Source organism: Urocitellus parryii, chromosome 11, assembly GCF_045843805.1.
Source record: "Urocitellus parryii isolate mUroPar1 chromosome 11, mUroPar1.hap1, whole genome shotgun sequence".
Classification (NCBI taxonomy): Eukaryota; Metazoa; Chordata; class Mammalia; order Rodentia; family Sciuridae; genus Urocitellus; species Urocitellus parryii.
Window position 1 is genome coordinate 19,428,515 of NC_135541.1, and position 22,384 is coordinate 19,450,898.

At 35.2% G+C, this 22,384-nt stretch overlaps 1 protein-coding gene and 1 non-coding gene across 6 annotated transcripts in view; one reads left to right on the top strand and one right to left on the bottom strand.

Moving 5' to 3' along the window:
- Ptp4a2 (protein tyrosine phosphatase 4A2) overlaps window positions 1–22,384 on the bottom strand; it is a 41,443-nt gene that overhangs the window by 14,948 nt on the left and 4,111 nt on the right. For 3 of the 5 annotated variants that reach the window (XM_077791063.1, XM_077791061.1, XM_077791062.1), the window contains exons 2-4: window positions 8,360–9,053; window positions 4,744–4,836; window positions 539–669 (exon numbers count right to left, since the gene is read on the bottom strand). In XM_077791063.1, coding sequence (XP_077647189.1) covers window positions 539–669; window positions 4,744–4,836; window positions 8,360–8,455 — 320 coding nt within the window. In that variant the 5' untranslated portion in view covers window positions 8,456–9,053. The remainder of the gene's footprint in view (window positions 1–538; window positions 670–4,743; window positions 4,837–8,359; window positions 9,054–22,384) is intronic. The other 2 variants (XM_026391715.2, XM_077791064.1) reach the window with 2 other exon arrangements.
- Window positions 17,366–17,438, top strand: Trnag-ccc (transfer RNA glycine (anticodon CCC)). The gene has a single exon. It is a non-coding gene; the product is annotated as a tRNA-Gly (tRNA).

Sequence of the window (22,384 nt, forward strand, 5' to 3'; positions counted from 1 at the left end):
CTAAAAAAAGGGTTAATAGCCTTAGTCACCACCACCTTGAGGCAATGGCAGCTTACACTAATGTTTTGAGTCAAAGTGCACATCATAAATTTGCATTTAATCTGCTGTTGATGAGGGTGTTGCAACTTCATCCCAGGAACCAGTCAATTCCTAGTGTCTATACATCTCCTTTTAAGAGTTTAATTCAGTCATGTAATTCAGTCACTTTTCACCTGTAAACTTTCCACTCATCTCAATCCAAAATTAACCAAGTTAGAGTCCTAAATCTCTAAAATGATTTTAATTCTGTTGCCCATTCCAATTATCTAAATCTTCAATTACTTGTAATGGGGAAAAATAAAAACTCTTTAAGTGCAATATGCTATCAGAATCAGACAAACAAAAAATCATTATACTAATTTTTGCTCTCATTTCTTTTCCAATAATTTAATGTTATTTAGAATAATACATGCAAATTTCTACCAGAGTGAAATATTCAATGGCTTACTCAGGCATGATAATGAATTCAGATTAATAAGAGAAAAAAGTAGAAGTTTACCTTCCCAATCCTGCAACACAATGCACTGCAACACAGCAACCTGGCTCTTCACGGAATTTGGTTTTTAACAAGTTCAGCCAATCATCTACTATCTGATTAGGGGGTGGAGCTCCATCATCAAATGGCCAATCCTAAAAAGAAATTATCTCTTACATCAAATTATATTTTCTCCAAGTCTAACATCCTAATGAAGAAGAGCTGCACAGAATAGATAGGGCAGGCCTAATTGAACTATGCCATATGTACCTGTTCTTACAACAATTCTGATCATTGCTGAAAAATTACCTAAGACTGAAATTTAATTTGCCAAATAAATTAGTCTGCTCAATGAAATGCAAAGTGTCACAACCATCTAAATTTATCGTACAGAAATCTCTTTATCAGTCATAAGAGCTAATGTTTTCCCAAATATTTTATCTGAGCAGTAGACATACTGGGAAAAAAATACAATTAAAGCCAAGAGAGTATAAGAGAATAAACACATGTCAACATGATTTAAAAGTCCACTCCAGCAAAGTATACCAAACTGGAGTCTCATTAATCTCTACAAGCATTTTTGAGAATTATCTTCCAGATGACTATATCTTTTCTTAGATAAAGACTAAATTCAACATTTAGTGAATAAAAACACACTACCATCTTTATCTTATAAAAAAAAAACATGAGGCTGGGGCTGGGGCTCAGTGGTACAGCACTTGCCTAACGTGTGAGGCAATGGATTTGATTCTCCTCACCACATACAAATAAATGAATAAAATAAAGAAGTCCATCAACAACTTAAAAAAAAAAAAAAGGATGCCTATAATCCCAGCAGCTCAGGAGGCAGAGGCAGGAGGATCCAGAGTTCAAATCCAGCCTCAGCAACGGTGAGGTGCTAAAAGCAACTCAATAAAATCCTATCTCCAAATAAAAATACAAAATAGGGCTGGGGATGTGGCTCTGTGGTGAACCTCCAAGTTCACTCACTGGTTTAAAAAAATAAAAAAGGCAAGTAGCAAAATTTTAAATCTCTGACTAAATTTTAAATCTTTGTCATTTAACAAAGACAATATCACATAATAAGCTCCTGAGCAAATGGAGACCATGTTCTCAAATATCCCTTTCTCTTCTTGAACTCATTAATTTGAGTTGTATGCAGGAGTTTTATCTTCCTTACTACCTAGCAAGAGGTCTTGAGAAACCTACACAAATGGGCAGAAATCATATTTTACCCACCCTCTCTCCTCTCAAAGACTGAAATGGAAAAACACCATTGGGGATTTTTTTTTTTTTTAAACAAGGCTATTCTAATGAGACTGACTAAGAACACTTTAAGATACTAGAGAAATAAAAAAGCAACAGAGCACTAAATTGATTCTGTACTCATTATTGGCACCACTAGAATACTTCACGTAGTCCATTAGCCACAACAGCACATTATGTTTGAATTGTCAACTACACCCCATAATTAAAAGGCTGTCAGTGTTATTATAAATGTCACTACAGAATTTAACTGTAAACAGCAGTAAAATCATAAGCACCTTAGTCAAGAGCTTACTTCCTGTAATACGCCCTTAAAATGCACCTACTTAAGGAAAATAAAGTTTCCCTTACTCATGTTCCTTTAAAACACACACATACACACCCCCCAAAAGAATTGCTGAGCTAGGGGTGTAACTCAGAGATAAGAGTTCATGCCTAGCATGTTGGAGGCACGGGTTTAAAAAGTAAAAAAGAAAAAGCATTCTTCATTTAGAAATATCTGAACCTCAAACTGATACAGCTAAAATTAACATTAGTTAGTCTCTTCAGTGACCTTATATTTGAAAGAGCATTCAAAGGATTAAAAGGTCTTATATGTGGGGGAAGATCCTCTTACAGTGAAACATTCCAAACTCTCTTCACCTGGCAAATGTAAATTAACTCCATTTTAAAACTCTGTGTAAGAAAAGGAAATTTCAAGTTTAACACTAAATATCCTTGTTTTTTCAAGCTTAAATTAAACCTTTAATTTTATCTGATAATAGCTATTTAAAACAAAACAAAAAGCTAAATTTAAAGGCCTGGAATAAGTCCCAGACCCACCATTATCTTCTACAAACTAGTTTAGGTTCTTTAGTTCATTTCTATTTCATGAAAATGTTTACTAACATTACTGATTCAATCCAAGGTCACTTTCTCACCCTGCCACACATCAAAACAAGTTTTCTCATCTATCCACTGGAGAACATACTCAAAATACAGGGAAATGAACTTGCATTTGACTTAATTTCAGAATTTAAATATTTGATTTTATTTAACAAAATACAAAAACCCTTTTTTATGTTTCCACTTACCCTCTGTGATTTCCGATCCATGGACTATAAATTAGAAATGGAAATGCAAGCATAGATCATGCCATACTACTAGAAAAAAGCAGCAGCAGCTGAGGGGATGAGGCACACCTGTAATCTCAGTGACTCAGGAGGCTGAGGCAGGAGAATTACAAGTTCAAGGCCAGCCTCAGCAATCTAGCAAGGTCCCAAGCAATATTAGCAAGACTCTGTATAAAAATAAATGACTGGTTCTGGGGTTGTGGCTCAGCAGTAGAGCACTTACCTAGGTTCAATCCTCAGCACCACATAAAAATAAATAAATAAAATAAAAGTATCACGTCTAACTACAACTAAAAAATAAATAAATAAATAAATGGCTGGGCTGGGGTTGTGGCTCAGTGACAAGAGCGCTCACCTAGCACATGCGAGGCCCTGGGTTAGACCCTCAGCACCACATAAAAAATAAACAAAATAAAGGTATTGTGTCCAATTACAACTAAAAAATAAATATTTAAAAATTTAAAATAAATAAATAAATGACTAAAAGATGGGGGGTTGGGGATGTAGCTCAATGGGTAAAAGCACCCCTGGGTTCAATCCCCAGTACAAATAATAATAATGATGATGATGATGATGTCTGGCTATTTCATTTTTGTTTTTACAAAACTGGAAGTGAGGAAGCTTTATGGATCAGACAGGACAGCTTCCTTACTAAGAGAAAACTTATTCTTCTATTAACTGCCTTTCCAACCACTGACCAATATAATAAATAAAAATTATGGAACTACCTCTCAGTAAAAGGTATAAATATAACCTTGAACTAATATCTTCCTAATTATTTTCTTCCTAATTATTTATAAAATTTCCATTTCTCTTACGACCTTGCCTTCCCACAATCAAATCAAATAGCTCTATCACACCTAACTTTAGACTTTCCTAACATGCCCCTGGGATTTCAGACTATTATTTAGGGAAGAAGGTAAAAAAAAAAATTAACTAATCTGAGTCTTCCATTTTCTTAAGGAAACAGCATAAATATTACAGAGGAATTTAATTTAAAATAATTTCAACCACTTTGAACTATTATAAGAAATTTAATCCCACAAATATTTTTTTAAAAAAGAAATCAATCAATCAATCAATCAACCAACCAACCAACCAAAGTGTCAGAAACTATGCTGATCATTCTGGAACAAGATGACTTCTCCCACTCCTCCTTAACCTCTTCTCCCACCTTTTATCCCCTACAAATTTTCCACAAAATATTAAGTAAATAATCTGGTACAAAATATTAAGTAAATAATCTGGCAGATGATATTTCCCTATGTTAGGTAAGAATATCTGATACAAATTATTTCCATTTACATTCAAATAGGTAACATAGAAATGAAAGCTAAGTACTATATTAATTTCTTAAAGATACAAAATGAAAATTTCCATTTTCTTGAAATAATGTATACCCAATTTTGCTTTTTATTTGTTGAAAATACTCTGCATTTGTAGGCTTTAAGAACACACTGAATAAAACTGCCAATTAACGCAAAGAAATTTTATTTTATTTTCAAAGATCCAACAGGGTATCGAACAGGGTCACTTAACCACTGAGCAATGTCCCCAGCCCTTTTTATTTTTGAGACAGGGTCTCACTAAGTTTCTTAGGATCTCCCTAAATTGCTTAAATTGGCCTTAAACTTGCCATCTTTCGGCCTCAGCCTTCCAAATCGCTGGGATGACAGGCATGCACCACCACACCCAGCTGATCCAAAGGAATTTTAAAGATTGTTATCAATATTGTATTTACTATTATAAGCTTAAAAAGCAAAATTACTGAACACCAAGTTCTATAAATATCTGTATTTGAAAGGTACAACTTATTTGTCACAAAATAAAACTAAAACACTACACACTCACTAGAACGTAGATTCCTTCTTTTTCAACTGGAGCTTTATCATATGTAGCATCACAAACTCGAACCAAAGTTGTCACTCCATACTTCTTAAGTTCCTTTAAAAAAGAAACAATTATAAGGGAACTTGCTTTTAGAACTAGCATCCAAAGCTTAGAAATGTAGTATTATAAAACAGTAAGACATCTTATTAAAAAAAAGAAAAAATCATTCTCATTGTAATAACATATAAGGGACACTCAGTGGAAGGTAAATAAGACATATCTAAGGGTTATTTGTTAGCATAACACAAAACCCTTAAAAGTTCACATGCACTTAGTCCTAGAGATTCTACTTCTGGGAATGTATACAAGGAAATAAGTAAGAACATACACAAAGATATAGGCAGCAATAAGTTCATCACAGACTATTTGGAACAGTGAAAAACTGGAAATAATATTAATGGTACCAAAACAAGAAAATTGGTTAAAGGGGACGAGGCATATTAATGCAGTGAATGCTACGACAGCTACTGAAAATAATACTAAGGGGGCGGGGACAATATTTTAAAATAGCCAGACAAGGTGGCACACCTATAACCCCAGCAGCTCAGGAGGCTGAGGAAGGAGAATTGCAAGTTCAAGGCCAGTCTCAGCAACTTAGCAAGGCCCAAAGCAATTGAGAAAGACCTTCTCTCAAATTAAAAACAGAAAAAGGGATGGGATGTAGCTCAGTAGTAAAGGACACTTTAATTCCCCAGAATCCAAATAAATAAAATATATATTTATGATCCTATCAATATGTATATCTACAAATATGCATATGCAGGAAAAAACATCTAGAAGTCAGGTATTAATAATTAACTTTTGGAGTATGGAGGCACACATTAATAATCCCAGTTCCTTCACAAGAGGGAGATTTCAAGTTCAAAGCCAGCCTGGTCAACTTAGCAAGACTCCAATTTAAAAATAAAGCCAGATGCACACATATTTTTCCAGCTACTTAGAAGGTTGAGGCAGGAAGATTCCAAGTTCAGAGCTAGTCTTGGCAACTTTGACAGACCCTGTCTTAAAAAAATAAAGAGGGCTGGGGATGTAGCTCAGTGGTAAAGCACCCCTGAGTTCAATTCCCCTAAAATAGTCTTATTTTCTTTGTATCTTCTGGTTGGTTTTTTTTTTGTTTGTTTGTAATAAGCATTTATTTTTTTAAAGAATAAATAAAAGTAACTTTTTGAAATTAAGAGGGAAAAATGGTATCTAAAAAAAAACAAAAACAAAAACAACAACAAAAAAAAAAAACAGCCAATACAACTATAGCCAGAAGCCTACTTCTTTCCTATAAAAACCTCTGTGGGGTAAATGCCTGAACCAATGACTACCTATCTTCAAGGAATCACCATCTTTTTATAGTTGCAGGATAGTGGCCACTGCCACTTTTGGAGTTTACAGCCAAGGAATCCACTGGCTAAAAATAGTATAACATAACTCTGCCAGACTTAAAAGTGACTGAACAACCTGAGGACACAAAGACCTTGGAATCAACTTGTATACTGTGTACATGAAGCTAAGAACCTCAAAGAATTATAAGTATAAAATAAGCATCAACAAAAATATTCAAGACTGGGGCTGTAGCTCAGTGGCAGAGTGCTTGCCTAGCATGTGTGAGGCACTGGGTTCAATCTTTAGCACCACAAAAAATAAAACAAGGGCTGGGGATGTGGCTCAAGTGGTAGCGCGCTCGCCTGGCATGCGTGCGGCCCGGGTTCGATCCTCAGCACCACATACAGACAAAGATGCTGTGTCCGCCAAATACTGAAAAATAAATATTAAAGTTCTCTCTCTCTCTCCCTCTTTCTCATTCTCTCTCACTCTTTCTTTTTTTTTTTTTTTAATTTATTTATTGTTTTTTAGTTCTCGGCGGACACAACATCTTTGTTGGTATGTGGTGCTGAGGATCGAACCCGGGCCGCACGTATGCCAGGCGAGCGCGCTACCGCTTGAGCCACATCCCCAGCCCTCTCACTCTTTCTTTAAATAAATAAATAAATAAATAAATAAATAAATAAATAAATAAATAAATAAAATAAAACAACAACAACAAAAAAATAAAGGCATGCTGTCCATCTACAATTACCAAAAAAAAAAAAAAAAAAAAAAAGAAAAGAAAAGGAAAAAAAAAGTAATGTCCTATAAAAGTACCCATTGTTGAATTATCTCAAGAGTAAAGTTATTTTTAATTGTTGAGTTCTTAAAAATCAGTTTTGAAATACAAATAATTAATGAGTTCTTAAAAATCAGTTTTGAAATACAAATAAAATCCCACTAAAATAAACTCTAGCTAGATGCAGTGGCCTAGCCTATAATCCCAGTTACTCAGGAGACTAAGGCAGGAAGATCCCAAATTGAGGCCAGTCTCACAATTTAGCAAGACCCTGTCTCAAAATAAAAATAAAAAGAGCTAGGGAGATGTTTTGCTCTGTGGTAAGAGTGCACCCCTGGGTTCCATTCACAATATCACAAAAAGCAAAAAACTGAGGGTGGGGGGGTAGACAACCTGTTGATACCTTCAATCGCTGTTATTCATTGAATGGTTGTCAAACACTTGAAATCCCAGAGGCCTGGGACGCAGAGACAGGAAGATCACAAGTTCAAAACCAACCTCAGCAATTTAGAGAGGCCCTAAGCAACTTAGTGAAACCATGTCTCTAAATAAAAATATAAAAAAATTAAAAGGGGCTGGGGACGTGCCTCACTGGTTGAGCACCTCTGGTTTCAACCCCTGGTACTGAGGAAAAAAAAGTTTATGATATGATTTTGTGAACAAGTCAAAAATCCTCTTTTGGCCTCTCCTATGCCACCCATGAAATGAGAATCCCTAGGAAATCAACGAGCTAAGTCTACTCCATACATACATCAACAGAAATCACATTTAGACTGAATAACCTAGATATGATTTAAAAATTTATATTTAAATGTTTACCAAATGAAGTAAAGCATTTCTCCACTACCAATGGCAGAGGGATCAAGGATCTGATATAATCTTCCTCCAAGTTTCTGTATCTTGTATGATGGCTGCTATTACTAAGTAGTTCTGGAGTGACTTTTCATCAAGGGTGGTTAGAACATTTGAAGTATAATGTGGGTTTTAGTATGACAGACCTGGTTAAGTGTCAGTTTTGCTACAAATAATGTGTCATTATTAGGCAAGTTACTAAATGGCTCTGAACCTCAATTTTGTTATTTGTTAGAAAGAAATAATGGTACCTATACCTCAGAGGACTTTTGTATATGTCACCTTAAGCACAAATATGGATTACTGCATAATAAAATAGCTTACTATTAATGTTGACTACATGCTGTGCTCAATAAATGTTATTTTTATTATTGAAAGGTTGACCAAAAAAGCTGTATATATATAAAAAAAAGACACAAGAAAAAACTGTACTAGATAATCTCTATATATTCCCAAATTCTATTAGTATTCTTTCAAAAACCTATTATAACTAATTCAACCTAATTCAGGTCAGTTCTGGTAGATTAATCTTCCAAAAATTACAAGGATTTTTTGAAAAAACAAGGTCAATCTTTAATGAGATTTTTGCCTACATATCAATCCAAAAAGTAGACTATGCTACAATCTTACCTCTGTGAACTTGTTGAGAGTTGCATTGGTAGGGTTGTGAGTTATCAGAAAACGCATGTTCTCATAGGAGATCTCCACAGGGGCTGGACGGTTCATTATGGCAAATAAAAAGTGTGAGCGTGCGTGTGTGTGAGTATGATGGGGAAAATTGGGGAAAAAAAATCAATAAATCTTGAAATGTTTCACAGCAGAAAACATTAAAAAAGACCACTAAAATGCCTATTAACAATCTGTATTCTCTATTCAACTTGTTTATTCTTTATGAAGCTTTTCTCTTCAAGATAAGCAGAAGTATTTAGAATCCACACCAATCCAAATTCAACTTGGGCCTCAATGTCTGCAGATGGATTCCTTCGGAGTCCAAAAAAATCCAACTACATACAAAACATAAGCAGCCTTTACTACATTTAGGCACTAGTGAGACACATTAAAAGTGTAGGTCGTTTTTCCACTTTTGTTTACTTGATGCTTAATTTACTGGAGTCATTAAAAGAAATATACTTGCAATAAAAAAAAAAAAGTCAACTATTTCTGAGGCCAGTCTCGGTGTCCAGAGTCTTCAAGGCAATGTTAATTATGGCACATAGAACCCCCAAGCTCACTTGTCAGCGAAAACGCTGTGCTGAGCCTGGCAGAAGTCTGCCCTCACGCTCAGAATCGCCATAAATGTGCAACGTATATTCCAACGAAAAACCTAGGGGAGAAAAACATAAGTAAATGAAATAAGGTTGACAGCATAGTAAATATGCCTTAAGTCAAAAATACATTCTTTAACAGCCAAAGACACATAAAATACCACCAATTCTAAATTATTGCCACCTTGAAGAACAAGATTAAGGGTATGCCAAGAGTTTTAAAAATCAAGAGACTTAAAAGTATACCTTTATTATTTTTTTTAAATTGGGTTTTTATTATTTCATGAAGCTTCTATGCCAATAAATTATTTTTAGTTTTTTTTTTTTGGGGGGGGCATGTACTAGGATTTTAACCCAGGGGTGCTATACCCTGATTTACATCCCCATCCCTTAATTTTTTTATTTATTTTGACATAGGATCTAAGTTGCCTCAAGACAATTTAGAGCCTCACTAAATTCTTGCTGCTGGACTCCAGTTTTCCATCCTCCTTGTCTAAGCCTCCCAAGACACTGAGATAACAGAAGTATACCACCACACCAGGCTTCAACTCATTTTAAAATAACTATATTTTTTTAATTCATTAAAATCATTTTTAAATGATTAGAGGTACTTACAACTTTTCTCCATGGACTCTTTTTATAAAACCTCACAAAGACACCCTTATTTTTCTGCTTTGATGGTTAGATCTTTAGTATGTATTCATTGGTTAGTGTAAAGTACATCTACAAATAAGTGGAGGATATTTACCAAAATTTTCACTTCATAAACTTAATTCTATCAAAAATGTATGCCCTGATCCCTAATTATAATACAAGCTCATAAAGCACTTTCAAAAATTACTTCCTTTTCCTCACAACTGAGTAGCTGTACTCCATTTGAGGAATGAGGAAAGAGGATCAGAGAAATAAAATGACTTGTCTTAAGATCACACAATGAATTGAGTCCAAATTCAGACCAAAGTCTTCTATTGGCCATGTATTTTTTCCAATTTATCACCCATGCCTAATGACTCAAATAATGTATAAATCCCATCTTCTCATTTCTAGTCCAGTGTACCTTTTTTCGATTTTTCACATCACTGCCTCAAAGTCATCTAAAGGTCAATGCTTCACACAGCATTGTCCACCCTAAATATTATTTCCTACCAAAATAAAAGGCAAGAAAGAGAAGTGGCAGATTTTTAATATTAGTTTAGGCCTACTGCTTTAAGACACAGTAGTCTTTATAGCTGAGTCAAAGAATGTGGCATAATCAAACTCCTATGGAAACAGAGACAAGGTCTAACTTCTTTCACTTGCCTCTTCCCCAAACCACCAATAAACGCTTATTTAAAAAGTCTCCAATCCAGGATATAGCTCGATGATAGTGTTCAATCCCTAGCACCACAAAAACTGAAATTTTTAAAATAATATTATTTGTACTGGGGGTGAAGCTCAGTGACAGAAAATTGTCTAGCAAGATTGTGAAGCCCCATTCTGAAAATTAAAGATGTTTAAAGTTCAAAGAGATTAAAATGACAACTAAAACCACAATGATAATTAGTACCAAATCAATGACAAGAACCCAGATCTCCTAACTCCCTAATTATTTTTTCCTTCAATTTTGGAGTTGCCCACATATTTTTCAAGTCACAATCTTTTTCAAGCAAGTGTAACTTTTCTTCAAATATCTCTCTGCATGATCATCTGCAATTGTGACCTTATAAAAAGGGAAGATTATTAAAGCAACTACTCAAAGAACAATGGTTTGCATGCAGTACAGAGCAAAACACATGAAATTCTAACCTGTTTAAATCCCTTTGATTCAACGATGTTATCACAGCTAATGTGTGTCAGCTGAGCAAAGGCACTGAAAGACCAGCATTGTAGTGGCAGCTAGGCTTAAAAGGTTACAGCTCTAGCATTAAGTTTTCTACCTAGACTCCAGAATTTGTTTAGCAAACAGAACAAGCTTTATCCCATTTTATTCCTCCAAACTCAGTTTGGAAGACTACTTCCAAGGATAATGATAATTCATCATTAGATTTTCAATTAAAAAAAAATTTTTAGTTATACATGGACACAATATCTTTATTTTGTATATTTATTTTTTATATGGTGCTGAGGATTAAATTCAGTGCCTCACATATGCGAGACAAGCGCTCTGCCACTGAGCCACAACCCGGCCCTAGATTTTCAATTTTTAAAAAAAATTTTTTTTAGTCATAGATGGACACAATACCTTTATTTATTTTTATGTGGTGCTGAGGATCGAACACAGTGCCTCACACTTGCTAGGCAAGCACTCTACCACTGAGCCACAACCCCAACCCTAGATTTTCAATTCTTAATACTAAGAGCTCCTATGAGGACACAGTTCAGTGGTAGAGCCTGCCTACCACACACCAGGCTCTGGGTTCAATCTCAGACACTGTAAAAATAATAAAATAAAATACATAGAAAGTCCCAAGACAAGAATTTCTGCCAAAAGTAACAGTGCGTTCTATTAATGTTAAAATATTTTTTAACTATTTTTTTTTTTAGAGAGAGAGAGAATTTTTTAATATTTATTTTTTAGTTTCCGGCAGACACAACATCTTTGTTTGTATGTGGTGCTGAGGATCGAACCCAGGCCGAACGAATGCCAGGCAAGCGCAATACTGCTTGAGCCTCATCCCCAGCCCCTATCAATGTTAATACACGATAAAGCTGGGAGTGGTGGCTCATGCCTATAATTCCAGTAACTTAAGAGGCTAAAGCAGGAGAATTAAAGTTTGAGATCAGCTTCAACAACATAGCGAGTTCCTGAAAAAAAAAAAAAAAGGGTTGGGATGTGGCTCATGGTTAAGCACCTCTGGGTTCAATTTCCAGTACAAAAATAAAATAGAAATAAAAAGTGAGCAAGAAAGAAATACAAAATAAAAGCAAGTTTCTGTTCCCTCTAAATCCAAGAGTTCAACTAACTATACATCAACAGTAAAAAATTTTGCACCTGTTAATTCAGCTAAACTAATGTTAACTCTAGTGACACACATAACAATGCAAAGCAAGCAGCCTTTAAAAATAAACAACCTGTCACAGCTGTAAAGTACTCAGAAGTTGCAGAGCCCTGAATTTTACCATCAATTCTGCACCTGCACACAATGCCGGGAAACTTTCTTATAAAGTTCTGTCTCTGGCATTAATTCTGCTCTACCTAAATAAAAATTGATTACTGGACTGGGAATGTAGCTCAGTGGTATAGTATGTGCTTAGCACACCCAAGGCAATGGGTTAGATCCCCAGCATCACCCTCCCCATCCCCCTAAAAAAAACTTTTAATTTGCCAGATGATGTTACATGTTATGCTTGACATATAAAGCAGTCAAATTCAAATATGTGCCCAAATATTGTCTCCACCTTTTATCTTTTATAGAGCCTTTTTAATTTTTTTTAGTTGTAGATGGACATAATACATTCAACTTTATTGATTTTTATGAGGATGGAACCCAGTGCCTCACATGTACCTCACTCTACCACTGAGCTACAACCCCAGCCCTAGAGCCTAACTTTCAAAATATGCATGAGACATTTCCATTTCATAGGCAATATTTCAATCTTCAACAAATGAGCATAACTTCAACAAAAGGTTGGTCTGGCAGAAATCCTTTCAAATTAGGAAGAAGGAGTGAAGGAAAGGATAAAGAAAAGAATGAGGAAAGGGAGCTGGTATAAGAACAAGCAGAGTCACAACAAGCTGAGATAACTTACAACTTTGAAGAGTATGTTAGAGCTTAATTACCTAGGGTCAATAGTATACTGTTAATATTTACCTAGATGAAAATCTAAAACCAAATTGCAGGAAACAATACAATATCCACCATTTAATAGCACATTAGTAAAATAGAAAACTACACAGAAGTTAAAAATAAAACAGGTCTATAATGAACTGTTAAGGAAAGTGTTAAAAGACAAAGTAAAAAGACCAAGGTACATGACAGAATGAATAGTATGTTTAGTAATTTTCTTTTGAGTACTGTATATGCTTTCATACCCAAGGACTATTTGGAAGGTTACAAAGATAAGAGGGTAACAGTGGTTTCCTGGGGGTGGAGAAAGGATGGGGAGGGCAGGACTAGAGGTTGGAGGTCAGGAGCATAATTTATTTTAGCATATACTATTTGAACTGTTTTCATTTTTTCCATGTGTGTATATATATTTTCTTAGAGTTCTAGGATAAAGAATCCTATAACAATTTACAATTTAACTATGTTTTTAACAGTGCTATGATCATAGGATTAGAAAGCCTCTAAAGGGCTAATCCCTCTGGCCCAGGCAGGTCTGTAACTACACAACTCCGGGCAAGTATTTTCTTCTGTTAAAAACAATAAATAAGCAAAGTTCATGTCCTGCCTACCAACTACAATTCTAAGTTCAAATACAAATACAACAAATTCAAGAAAGGGATTTTATAAAAGCAGCCCCATTTGATTTAACCAAATTTCACTGTACATTCTTTTAAAAATTCTATCAAGCCTCTCCCACCCAGGCTTTCCACACACAAACACACACACACAAAAACTTTTAGCTCCAAATTAAATGATACAATAAAACCTCTAATTTGATGGTCTATGCCAGTATTCATTAAATTAAAACAGCACATTATAACATAATGTGCAAAAAAAAAAGTTCTAGATAAGAGGAAATAAAATCTAAAAGCAAAGAGCAAGTAAGCATGTTTACTATGTTACTTTTCTTACCAGAAATTCTACAGGAAGTCATGCAAATTTGAGTTGGCTTAGTTTCTATAATCAAGCAATGTAAAAGCATAATTCAACCTGGGCACCGTGGCCAACACCTGTAATCCCAGCAACCAGGGAGGCTCAGACAGGAGGACTACAAGTTCAAGGCCAGTTTTAGCAACTTAAAAGGTCCCTCAGAAACTTAGGGAGAGAGACCCTGTCCCAAAAAAGGACTAGGGATATACAGTTCAGTGGTAAAGTGCACCTGAGTTCAATTCCTTGTACCAAAAAAAAAAAAAAAAAAAAAGACTTAAATAGCTGCAATAATGTTTTTCTAAAACAAATTCATTTTATGTCAATAATAATAGTAATAATAATAATAATAATAAACCCGAGATTGGGGTTGTAGCTCAGTGGTAGAGCACTTGCCTAGTATGTATGAGGCCCTGGGTTTGATCCCCAGCACCACATAAAACTATATAAACAAAATAAAGGTACTGTATCCATCTACAACTAAAATTATTAATTAAAAAAACCCTGCACTTCCCATTAAAGTAAGTACAAATAATCTACTCTTTCAATAGTAAAGAATTTATCCCAATGAAAAGCTAGAGGGCTGGCCTACCAGGTGTGAGGCCCCAGGTTCGATACCCAGAACACCCCCCCACACACAAAAAAAAAAATCCCCAAATAAAAAACTAGTATTTCTTTACAAATATCTACTTAAGAATTTATTAACTGGCACAGTGGTGCACACCTATAATCCCAGCAGCTCAGGAGGCTGAGGCAGAAGGATTGCTGAGTTCAAAGCCAAGCTCAGCAATTTAGCAAGGCCCTAAGCAACTCAGTGAGACCCTATTTCTAAATAAAAGAAAAAAAGGGCTGGAGATGTGGCTCAGTTGTTAAGTGCCCCTGAGTTCAATTCCCAGTACCAAAATAATGGGTTAATTCATAATTTATAAATTAATTCAAATATTTATTGGACAGATACTATATACCACATACTCTTACAGGGGAAGCAAGCAAGAACAGTAAACAAGCAAAAAGTCCTACAAGGATGGATCTTCTTATTGGGAGGGTGGGTATCACTGTTATGGAGAAAAATGCAAAGTAGGGGAACTGCCAGAGCAAAAGGAATGAAGGATTCCAATTATAAATACGCCTATCAAATAAGGTCTTGCTGAAAAGAGTAAGATTTTATCATCAAAGACCTGGGGGTGTGAGCCAAACAGATACTAGAAGAGCATTTCAAGCAAAGAGATTAGCTATAGCAAAGATTATGAGGTAGGGACATGCTTCATGCTTGGCTTGTTCTAGAAACAAGGGGGCCAGTGCTACAACAACAGAGAGGACAAAGGAATAAACAGAATCAGAAGTAAATGAGCCTTACAGGCACTATAAGAATGACTTTTATTCAGAACTCAGTAAAGGATTTCATTCAAGAATGACAATTTGCCAGGCGTGGCAGAACACGCCTGTAATTCCAATGACTAGGTAGGCTGAAGCAGGAAGATTAAAAATTCAAGGTGAGTCTCAGAAACTTAGTGAGATCCTGTCTCAAAAAAAAAAAAAAAAAAGAGAGAGAGAGAGAGCTCAGTGGCAAAGCATCCCTGGGTTCAATCCACAGTACAAGAAAAAAGAAAGAAAGAAAATTAAAATATATATATATATACACACACACACACACACACACGTTTTAAAAATATCTAACTGCTATGTAAAGACACATTATAAGGATGGAAACAGAGAGATGGAGCCTGTTGCTACAATCTAGGAGAGAGAGATAAAGGTAGCTTGGACTAAAGTAGTAGCAATAAGAGGATGTATTTCAAGATACACTCTTGAGGTAGAATCCAAAAGGATTTGTCCACAAATTAGACATGGAATTTGTGAGAAAATGTCAAGTAACTCAGTAACTATAAAAAGTTCAGAGAAGTTTATTCTAATACTCAGAGACTTGTCAAACATTAGACCATAAAATCTCAACCAAAGAAGGAAATTCTTGCTAAACTCAAGCTCATGTCTATAATCCCAGCAATTTGGGAGGCTGAGGCAGGAGGATCTTCAGATCAAAGCTAGCCTCAAGCAACTTAGTGAGACTCCCATCTCAAAATTTAAAAAATAAACAAAAGAGCTGGGAGAATAAGCATCCCTGGGTTCAATCCCTGGTACCAGAAAAAAAAAAAAAGTAAGGAATTTTTTTTAGTAAAGTACTACTCTACTGCATTCTGACCATTTGAGAAAGTATATTAAGACTTGGAAACCAAGAAGAACTCACATTTACTAATTAAGCACTTATCTTCAGATTAATTAGTCTCAACATGAAAATGTTCTCATCTTTCATGACTTACTCCTAACTCATGGATGCCCTACAAAAACAACTACCCTGTTCATCACCTTTACTGTTCCATTTATCAAAAGAAAATGAACATATCTGGCTTCTGAAAACTTAGAACATTCAAATTAATATTTGTTTCCCTATCCCCACCAATTTCAGTCCTAGGAAGTTGATAAAGAGGTATCCATCAAATTTTATACAATTTAGGATTGAGGGGCTGGGATTGTGGCTCAGTGGTAGAGTGCTCCCCTACCATGCATGAGGCACTGGGCTTGATCCTCAGCACCACATAAATGTAAAGATATTGTATCCACCTAAAACTAAAAAACTAAATATTTAAAAATATATATATAACTTAGGATTGAAAGTATCTGTAAATAAGCTAAAAATAGCATGATGTTTTTTTATTGCTTAAAAAAAAAGTTTCATAGTTACTCCCTTGGTTATTCCCACTTTTCTACTTCCTCACTGATGGAGGGAACTTGAGAATCAAGTTCCAGTACAGAAATCAATAATCAGTTCCATAAAAAGAAATTTGACCTTGATGGCAGGAAAATATCTTTTAACATTCAGTATCAGCAGAAGATACATGTCCTGCCACTCAGAAAGGAAAGAAAAGCAATTAACCAACAATCACACCTGCTTCTGAAAACAGTGACAGTTATTTACTGAAGTCCTGTGAGGCCCTGTTCCCACCCAAATGAAAAGGGAGTGGTTTTCAAATTTGTATGTACCCAGATGATTAGCAGTAGTCCTTTTCAAGTTATTTCTACCTCAACAAATAACTATAAAAATTATATTAAATGACTTGAAAATATTTACTTTTCAATTTTGTACCTCATTTTTCCTCTAAGATTAGCAATTCTCCAGATGAATCTCTTGTCCAAAAATGTCATTTTTACTTCCATAAATAAAATTTAAATGGCTAAGTGGCACTATTGTCAATTTTCAGGTTTTCTAAAACTTTTTTTTTTTTTAATTATACTGTTTGGGGGCTGGGGATGTGGCTCAAGCGGTAGCTCGCTCGCCTGGCATGCGTGTGGCCTGGGTTCGATCCTCAGCACCACATACCAACAAAGATGTTGTGTCTGCCGAGAACTAAAAAATGAATATTAAAAATTCTCTCTCTCTCTCTCCTCTCTCACTCTCTCTTTAAAAAAAAAAAAATTATACTGTTTGGGGCTGGGGCTCAGCAGTAGCACACTTGCCTGGCATGTGTGAGGCACTGGGTTCAATTCTCAGCACCACATATAAATAAAGGTCTATCAACTACTAAAAAAAAAATTTTAAAAAATAAATAAAATTACACTGGTTAAAAATATTAAAAATGGCTGGGAATATAGCTCAGTTGGTAGAGTGCTTGCCTCCCATGCACAAGGCCCTGGGTTCAATCCCCAGTACTACTACCAAAAAAACAAACAAACAACAACAACAAAAAAAAAACTAAAAACCCTAACATCTGGGGCTGGGGTTGTAGCTCAGTGGCAGAGCACTTGCCTAGCACATGTGAAGCACTGGGTGCACAGATGCAAATAAAATAAAGGTATTATGTCCATCTACAACTAAAAATATTTTTTAAAAAACCCTAACTTCATAATCCTAATATTGGGTATTAATCTAACTTTTCAATTACTGTCTTAATATTGCATTAAATAGATTCTATTCATCCATACTTTCATTTCTAGGCAAAGACATCAAGGCTCTCTTTTCTATGGGCTTTATGTTTAAAACAACTTTAATGAGCATTTTAAGGCTCCCAAGCCTTTTTATTATAAAGATAAGGACATTCTTTTTCTAAACAAATGCAGTAACCTTCTTGTACCAATAAGAACTACCTCCAATTAAGTTGCTTTTCCATAAAACTAAACTCCAACATTTGTTTTCCCTGTTCCTTCCATCCTTCTATGTTTAATCGCAAAAGGCTTAGCAATTCTCCTGGAGAACATTTTAAGTCTTAATCATTTTCATGGTTTCCACATCTCTCTACATACATTAAACTAAGAACTACTCACTGAACTGATTTCATTACTAAATAAATATATTTAAAATTCGTAACCTCAATTGTAATAAAGCAAATTCAGTAATAAAAATCCAAAAGGACACCTGGATTCAGCCTGTCAACACCACTGTGAAATGTTTTCTGGGCTATATCAGGACAGTTAGAATGACTGTAACAGCTGCAAGTTCCCTGAGATTGCAAAATAGATACTTGGGAAAGGTTATTTAAATTACCTTTCAAAATAACCTAGAGCACAGAAGCAGCATGCAAAGCAAAAACTTCCATAATATTGTTAGAATTATTTTAAATATACCATGCTCCAGAATTTAGCAGTTTATGGATTAGCTTAACACTCTCATTTCCCATTTTGTCGGATGTACTGACACAATACATTTTGTCCAGGGGAGACAGAAACTCTCATGTACAGGATATAGCATAGAACATTCCAACATACATCTTGTCAGCATAAATTCTTTTGTTTGAGCCCCAATTTTTCTGCTTATTAGAGCATTTTGGTCTAAATTTTCCCTAAAACCGGGTAAATTGCACTTCACTTCCTCTCCTAAGCTTGCTTGATTCACATTATACTTCACAGCTATCTCTCTGGGTATGCTGTTGGTGGTCTTTTAAATATGCTTTCCACAAAATGACATATAAGAGGAAAGGAGGGGTAAGACAAGATTATACAAATGGAAGAAATGATTTACAGTAGAAGGGGTAGAGAGAGAAAAGGGGAGGGGAGGGGAGGGGGGATAGTAGAGAATAGGACAGACAGCAGAATACATCAGACAGGAGAAAGGCAATATGTCAATCAATGGAAGGGTAACTGCTGTGATACAGCAATCTGTATACGGGGTAAAATTGGGAGTTCATAACCCACCTGAATCAAACTGTGAAATATGATGTATTAAGAACTATGTAATGTTTTGAACGACCAACAATAAATAATAAATTAAAAAAAAAAGATAAATATGCTTTCCATTCACTGACTGTAGATAATGACACAAATTTTCACATAACACAGTTAACTAACATTCACAACCTCTAAAAACCACACAAAGAAAGTAAATGTTGCAATTATATATAAATTTCAGTAAAGTAAAAATGGTGAAATATTTCCATCATGTCAGGTCAAGAGGCTACTATTATTCTCTCACTAGCTTAGTTCAACATGGATTCATACTGAACTTGCTTTTCTTTCCAATTAAATAATGCAAAATTCAATCTGTCTTGTCCTCTTTTCTCCAAATACTATTAACCACCACCTTGGAACGATACAAAAATGCAGAAAAAAAATACTTTTTAAAATTTTTATTTTGGGTACTAGAGACTGAACCCAGGGGCACACTCTACTACTGAGCCAACCCTTTTCATTTATTTTGAGACAGGCTCTCACTAAGCTGTCCAGGCTGGCCTTGAACTTGGAATCCTTCTGCTTCAGCCTTGGGAACAGTAGCTGGAATTAAAGGCTGTGCCACCAAACCCAGGAGCAGATCCAACCTTTGAACAGGCATTTGCAATTCTATGTACATACCATACAAACACTACCCAGGATTAAACTCCTAGAAGAGTCAATGTGGGTGAAAAATATTTGATGGGATTTAAGTTCTCATATTAATGCTACATACTTTGAAAAGAAAAAGCAAGCATAAAAAGAATGAAATAGGATTAAGTCTTCTGAGAAAAAGGCAAAACTTTTCTTACAGAACTGGTAGGAACAGTGAAAGACCATGATATAGTATAACTTGAGAAAGGAGTAAGGCATTTGGTTAGATAATTCTGGAGAGTCCTTAACCATGCAAAGAATTTCATCTCAATTCAAATGCACTAAAAGCTCTTAAAAATTTTAAAGCAGAATAGCAGTCAAGAAAAAAAAGAGGAAATATTGCTGTAATGGTATTGATTCTTCTGATTTGAGAAGGCCCATAATTACCAAAAAGCATAACAAAACATTCTCAACTTAATAAATCCTGATAGTTGAATTATTTTTTCTAGAGAACATATAAATAAGTTTAACTAAATCTTACTGGTTGAGGAACTCTCATTAGAAAAACAAAGGTGAACTTATATTTTCCATGCTTTTCACCCAGAAAGATCCAAATATGCATAATTTCAACTAATAACCAAAAGGAAGCTTGTTTGTGACCACACATCTGGAATGAAGAATGTCACTATATTGTTTCTCTATCACATCCTTCTCAATTTGCTGACAAATCCTACTGATGACTCATATCCTTCTGTACAAACCAGGCACTCTTTTCCCTCACCATAGGCTTTTCACAAGTAATGGAACGTAAAAAAGGTTATCAATTTTCTTTGCTACTAACAACAAATATCAAATATGTATACGCACCAAATTTACAAATACAGTGGTAGTTCAACCTGGCAAATGTTTCTAGTAAACCATGGGAAAAGAAGATGCTCAAATCTTACTTTTCGAAAACAATGGAAGAAAGCAGACTTGATTGTGAGTTTGAATTCATGTCAAATGATACATTAACTAAGAGCCAACATTTCTGACCACTGCAGAAATAAAAATATAAAGTAATTTTTGTGATCTGGTAAAACAAATATATCATGTGTGCATTTTATGCCAAAAGAATTAACATTTTCTGAGAAGAATGAAATTTCAACCCAAAAATACTATGAAAGGAATGAAATACACCACTTCTCTAAAGGTAAAGACTGTTCTAATGCTCAAAATATTTTTTCAAACCAGGCTCAACTAGCAAAGAATCACAGAAAATCCTCATCTTGAAATTCTCTATAGTTTAAAAAGCCAACACAGTACAATATAAATTTATATTCAAATAATGAAATTTAGTTCTCAGGCCACTTAAATAGGAGTTGATGCTGTTAACAGAACCTATCAATGAGAAAACTGGTACATATAAACAAAAAATACATGTATTCAAATTGAATAAAAATATAGGCAACTAGACACAGTGGTGCACATCTATAATCCCAGTGACTCAAGAGGATGAGGCAGGAGGATTCCTGGTTTCAGGTCAGCCTCTGCAATTTAGTGAGACTCTATCTCAAAATAAAAATTACAAAAAGAACTGGGCCCAGGTAGTCCGAACACACCTGTTATCCCAGTGGCTCGAGAAGCTGAGGCAGGAGGATCACAAGTTCAAAGCCAGCCTCAGCAACTTAGCAAGGCTCTAAACAACTCAGTGAGACCCCCCCCCCCCGTGTCTCTAAATAAAATACAAAAAAGGACTCTCAGTGGTTAAGCATCTCTGGGTTCAATCCCTGGTACCAAAAGAAAAAAGGACTGGGGATATAGCTCAGAGGTAAGCCTCTAGGTTCAATCCCTATCCCTCCTCATTATGCATGAGAGCATGCGCGCCTGTGCACACGCGCGCGCACACACACAGTGCATGTGTGCTGTGTGTGTGTATTATCTGTCAATTTCAGTGCAGGGAAAACTAACTTAGGACATACAGAAGGCTTATTTTCTCACCTGCATCCTGATAACTTCACCATGGGGACCTGTGGAAAGTAGACAGCCTAGAGAATTGTGTACAGTTTCTTTCATGAAAGTGTTAGGGTGATGACATTTTCTGGTTCAGCCTAGAGTTCTATAACTCCAAGAAACAAAAGATTTACATATAACATCCACTTCAGCTCTACACCAAGCAATCCTATAAGGCATCAAGTCCCAAGAGAGTAACTAGGAAGTCAAATGAACTAGAGAATGTGTTTCAATGGATAAAACAAATAATTGGAGGAAGCTACCAAACATTTCTATACATAATAGTTCTGAGGCTGAAAATGAAGAAAAGACTCTAGTATTCCAGATTAACATATTCAAGTCACCATTTCTCAAAACAATTGTAATAGGTGGCATCCATGGTTCTCTACAGCAATTTAAATACTTTAAGCTTCAAGAGGAAAAAAAATATTTTTACCCACTATCATCTACTTACAAATACCCTTTTGGACTTTACAAGTATCCCAAGGCCACTAGATCTCCACCACTACCCTGTTCATTAAACATAACTTAAACTACACCATTTTAAAACTATGGACTCTGATTTCCAGTTATTCAAAATTTTTAAACATCCCAATCCTATTCAACAAGCTCTATAACCTGAAAGGAAAACAAACAAATAAACAAAAAGAAAAACCCTTAGGTTTTACTTTAACAAGTTTCACTCTTCCAAGAGCAACAGCTGAAAACTTATGTACTGTTCCTCTAAATCTTATTTGTGAATGCTTATTCTAGAGTATTCATTGATTACCAACTCACATTCCAACAAAAAGGAACAAGTACAAACTCTGCAAACTAAATCCCTACTGAATTTCAACTTTCTGTCTCAAAATTATAAAGTGGCCTATAATTACTAC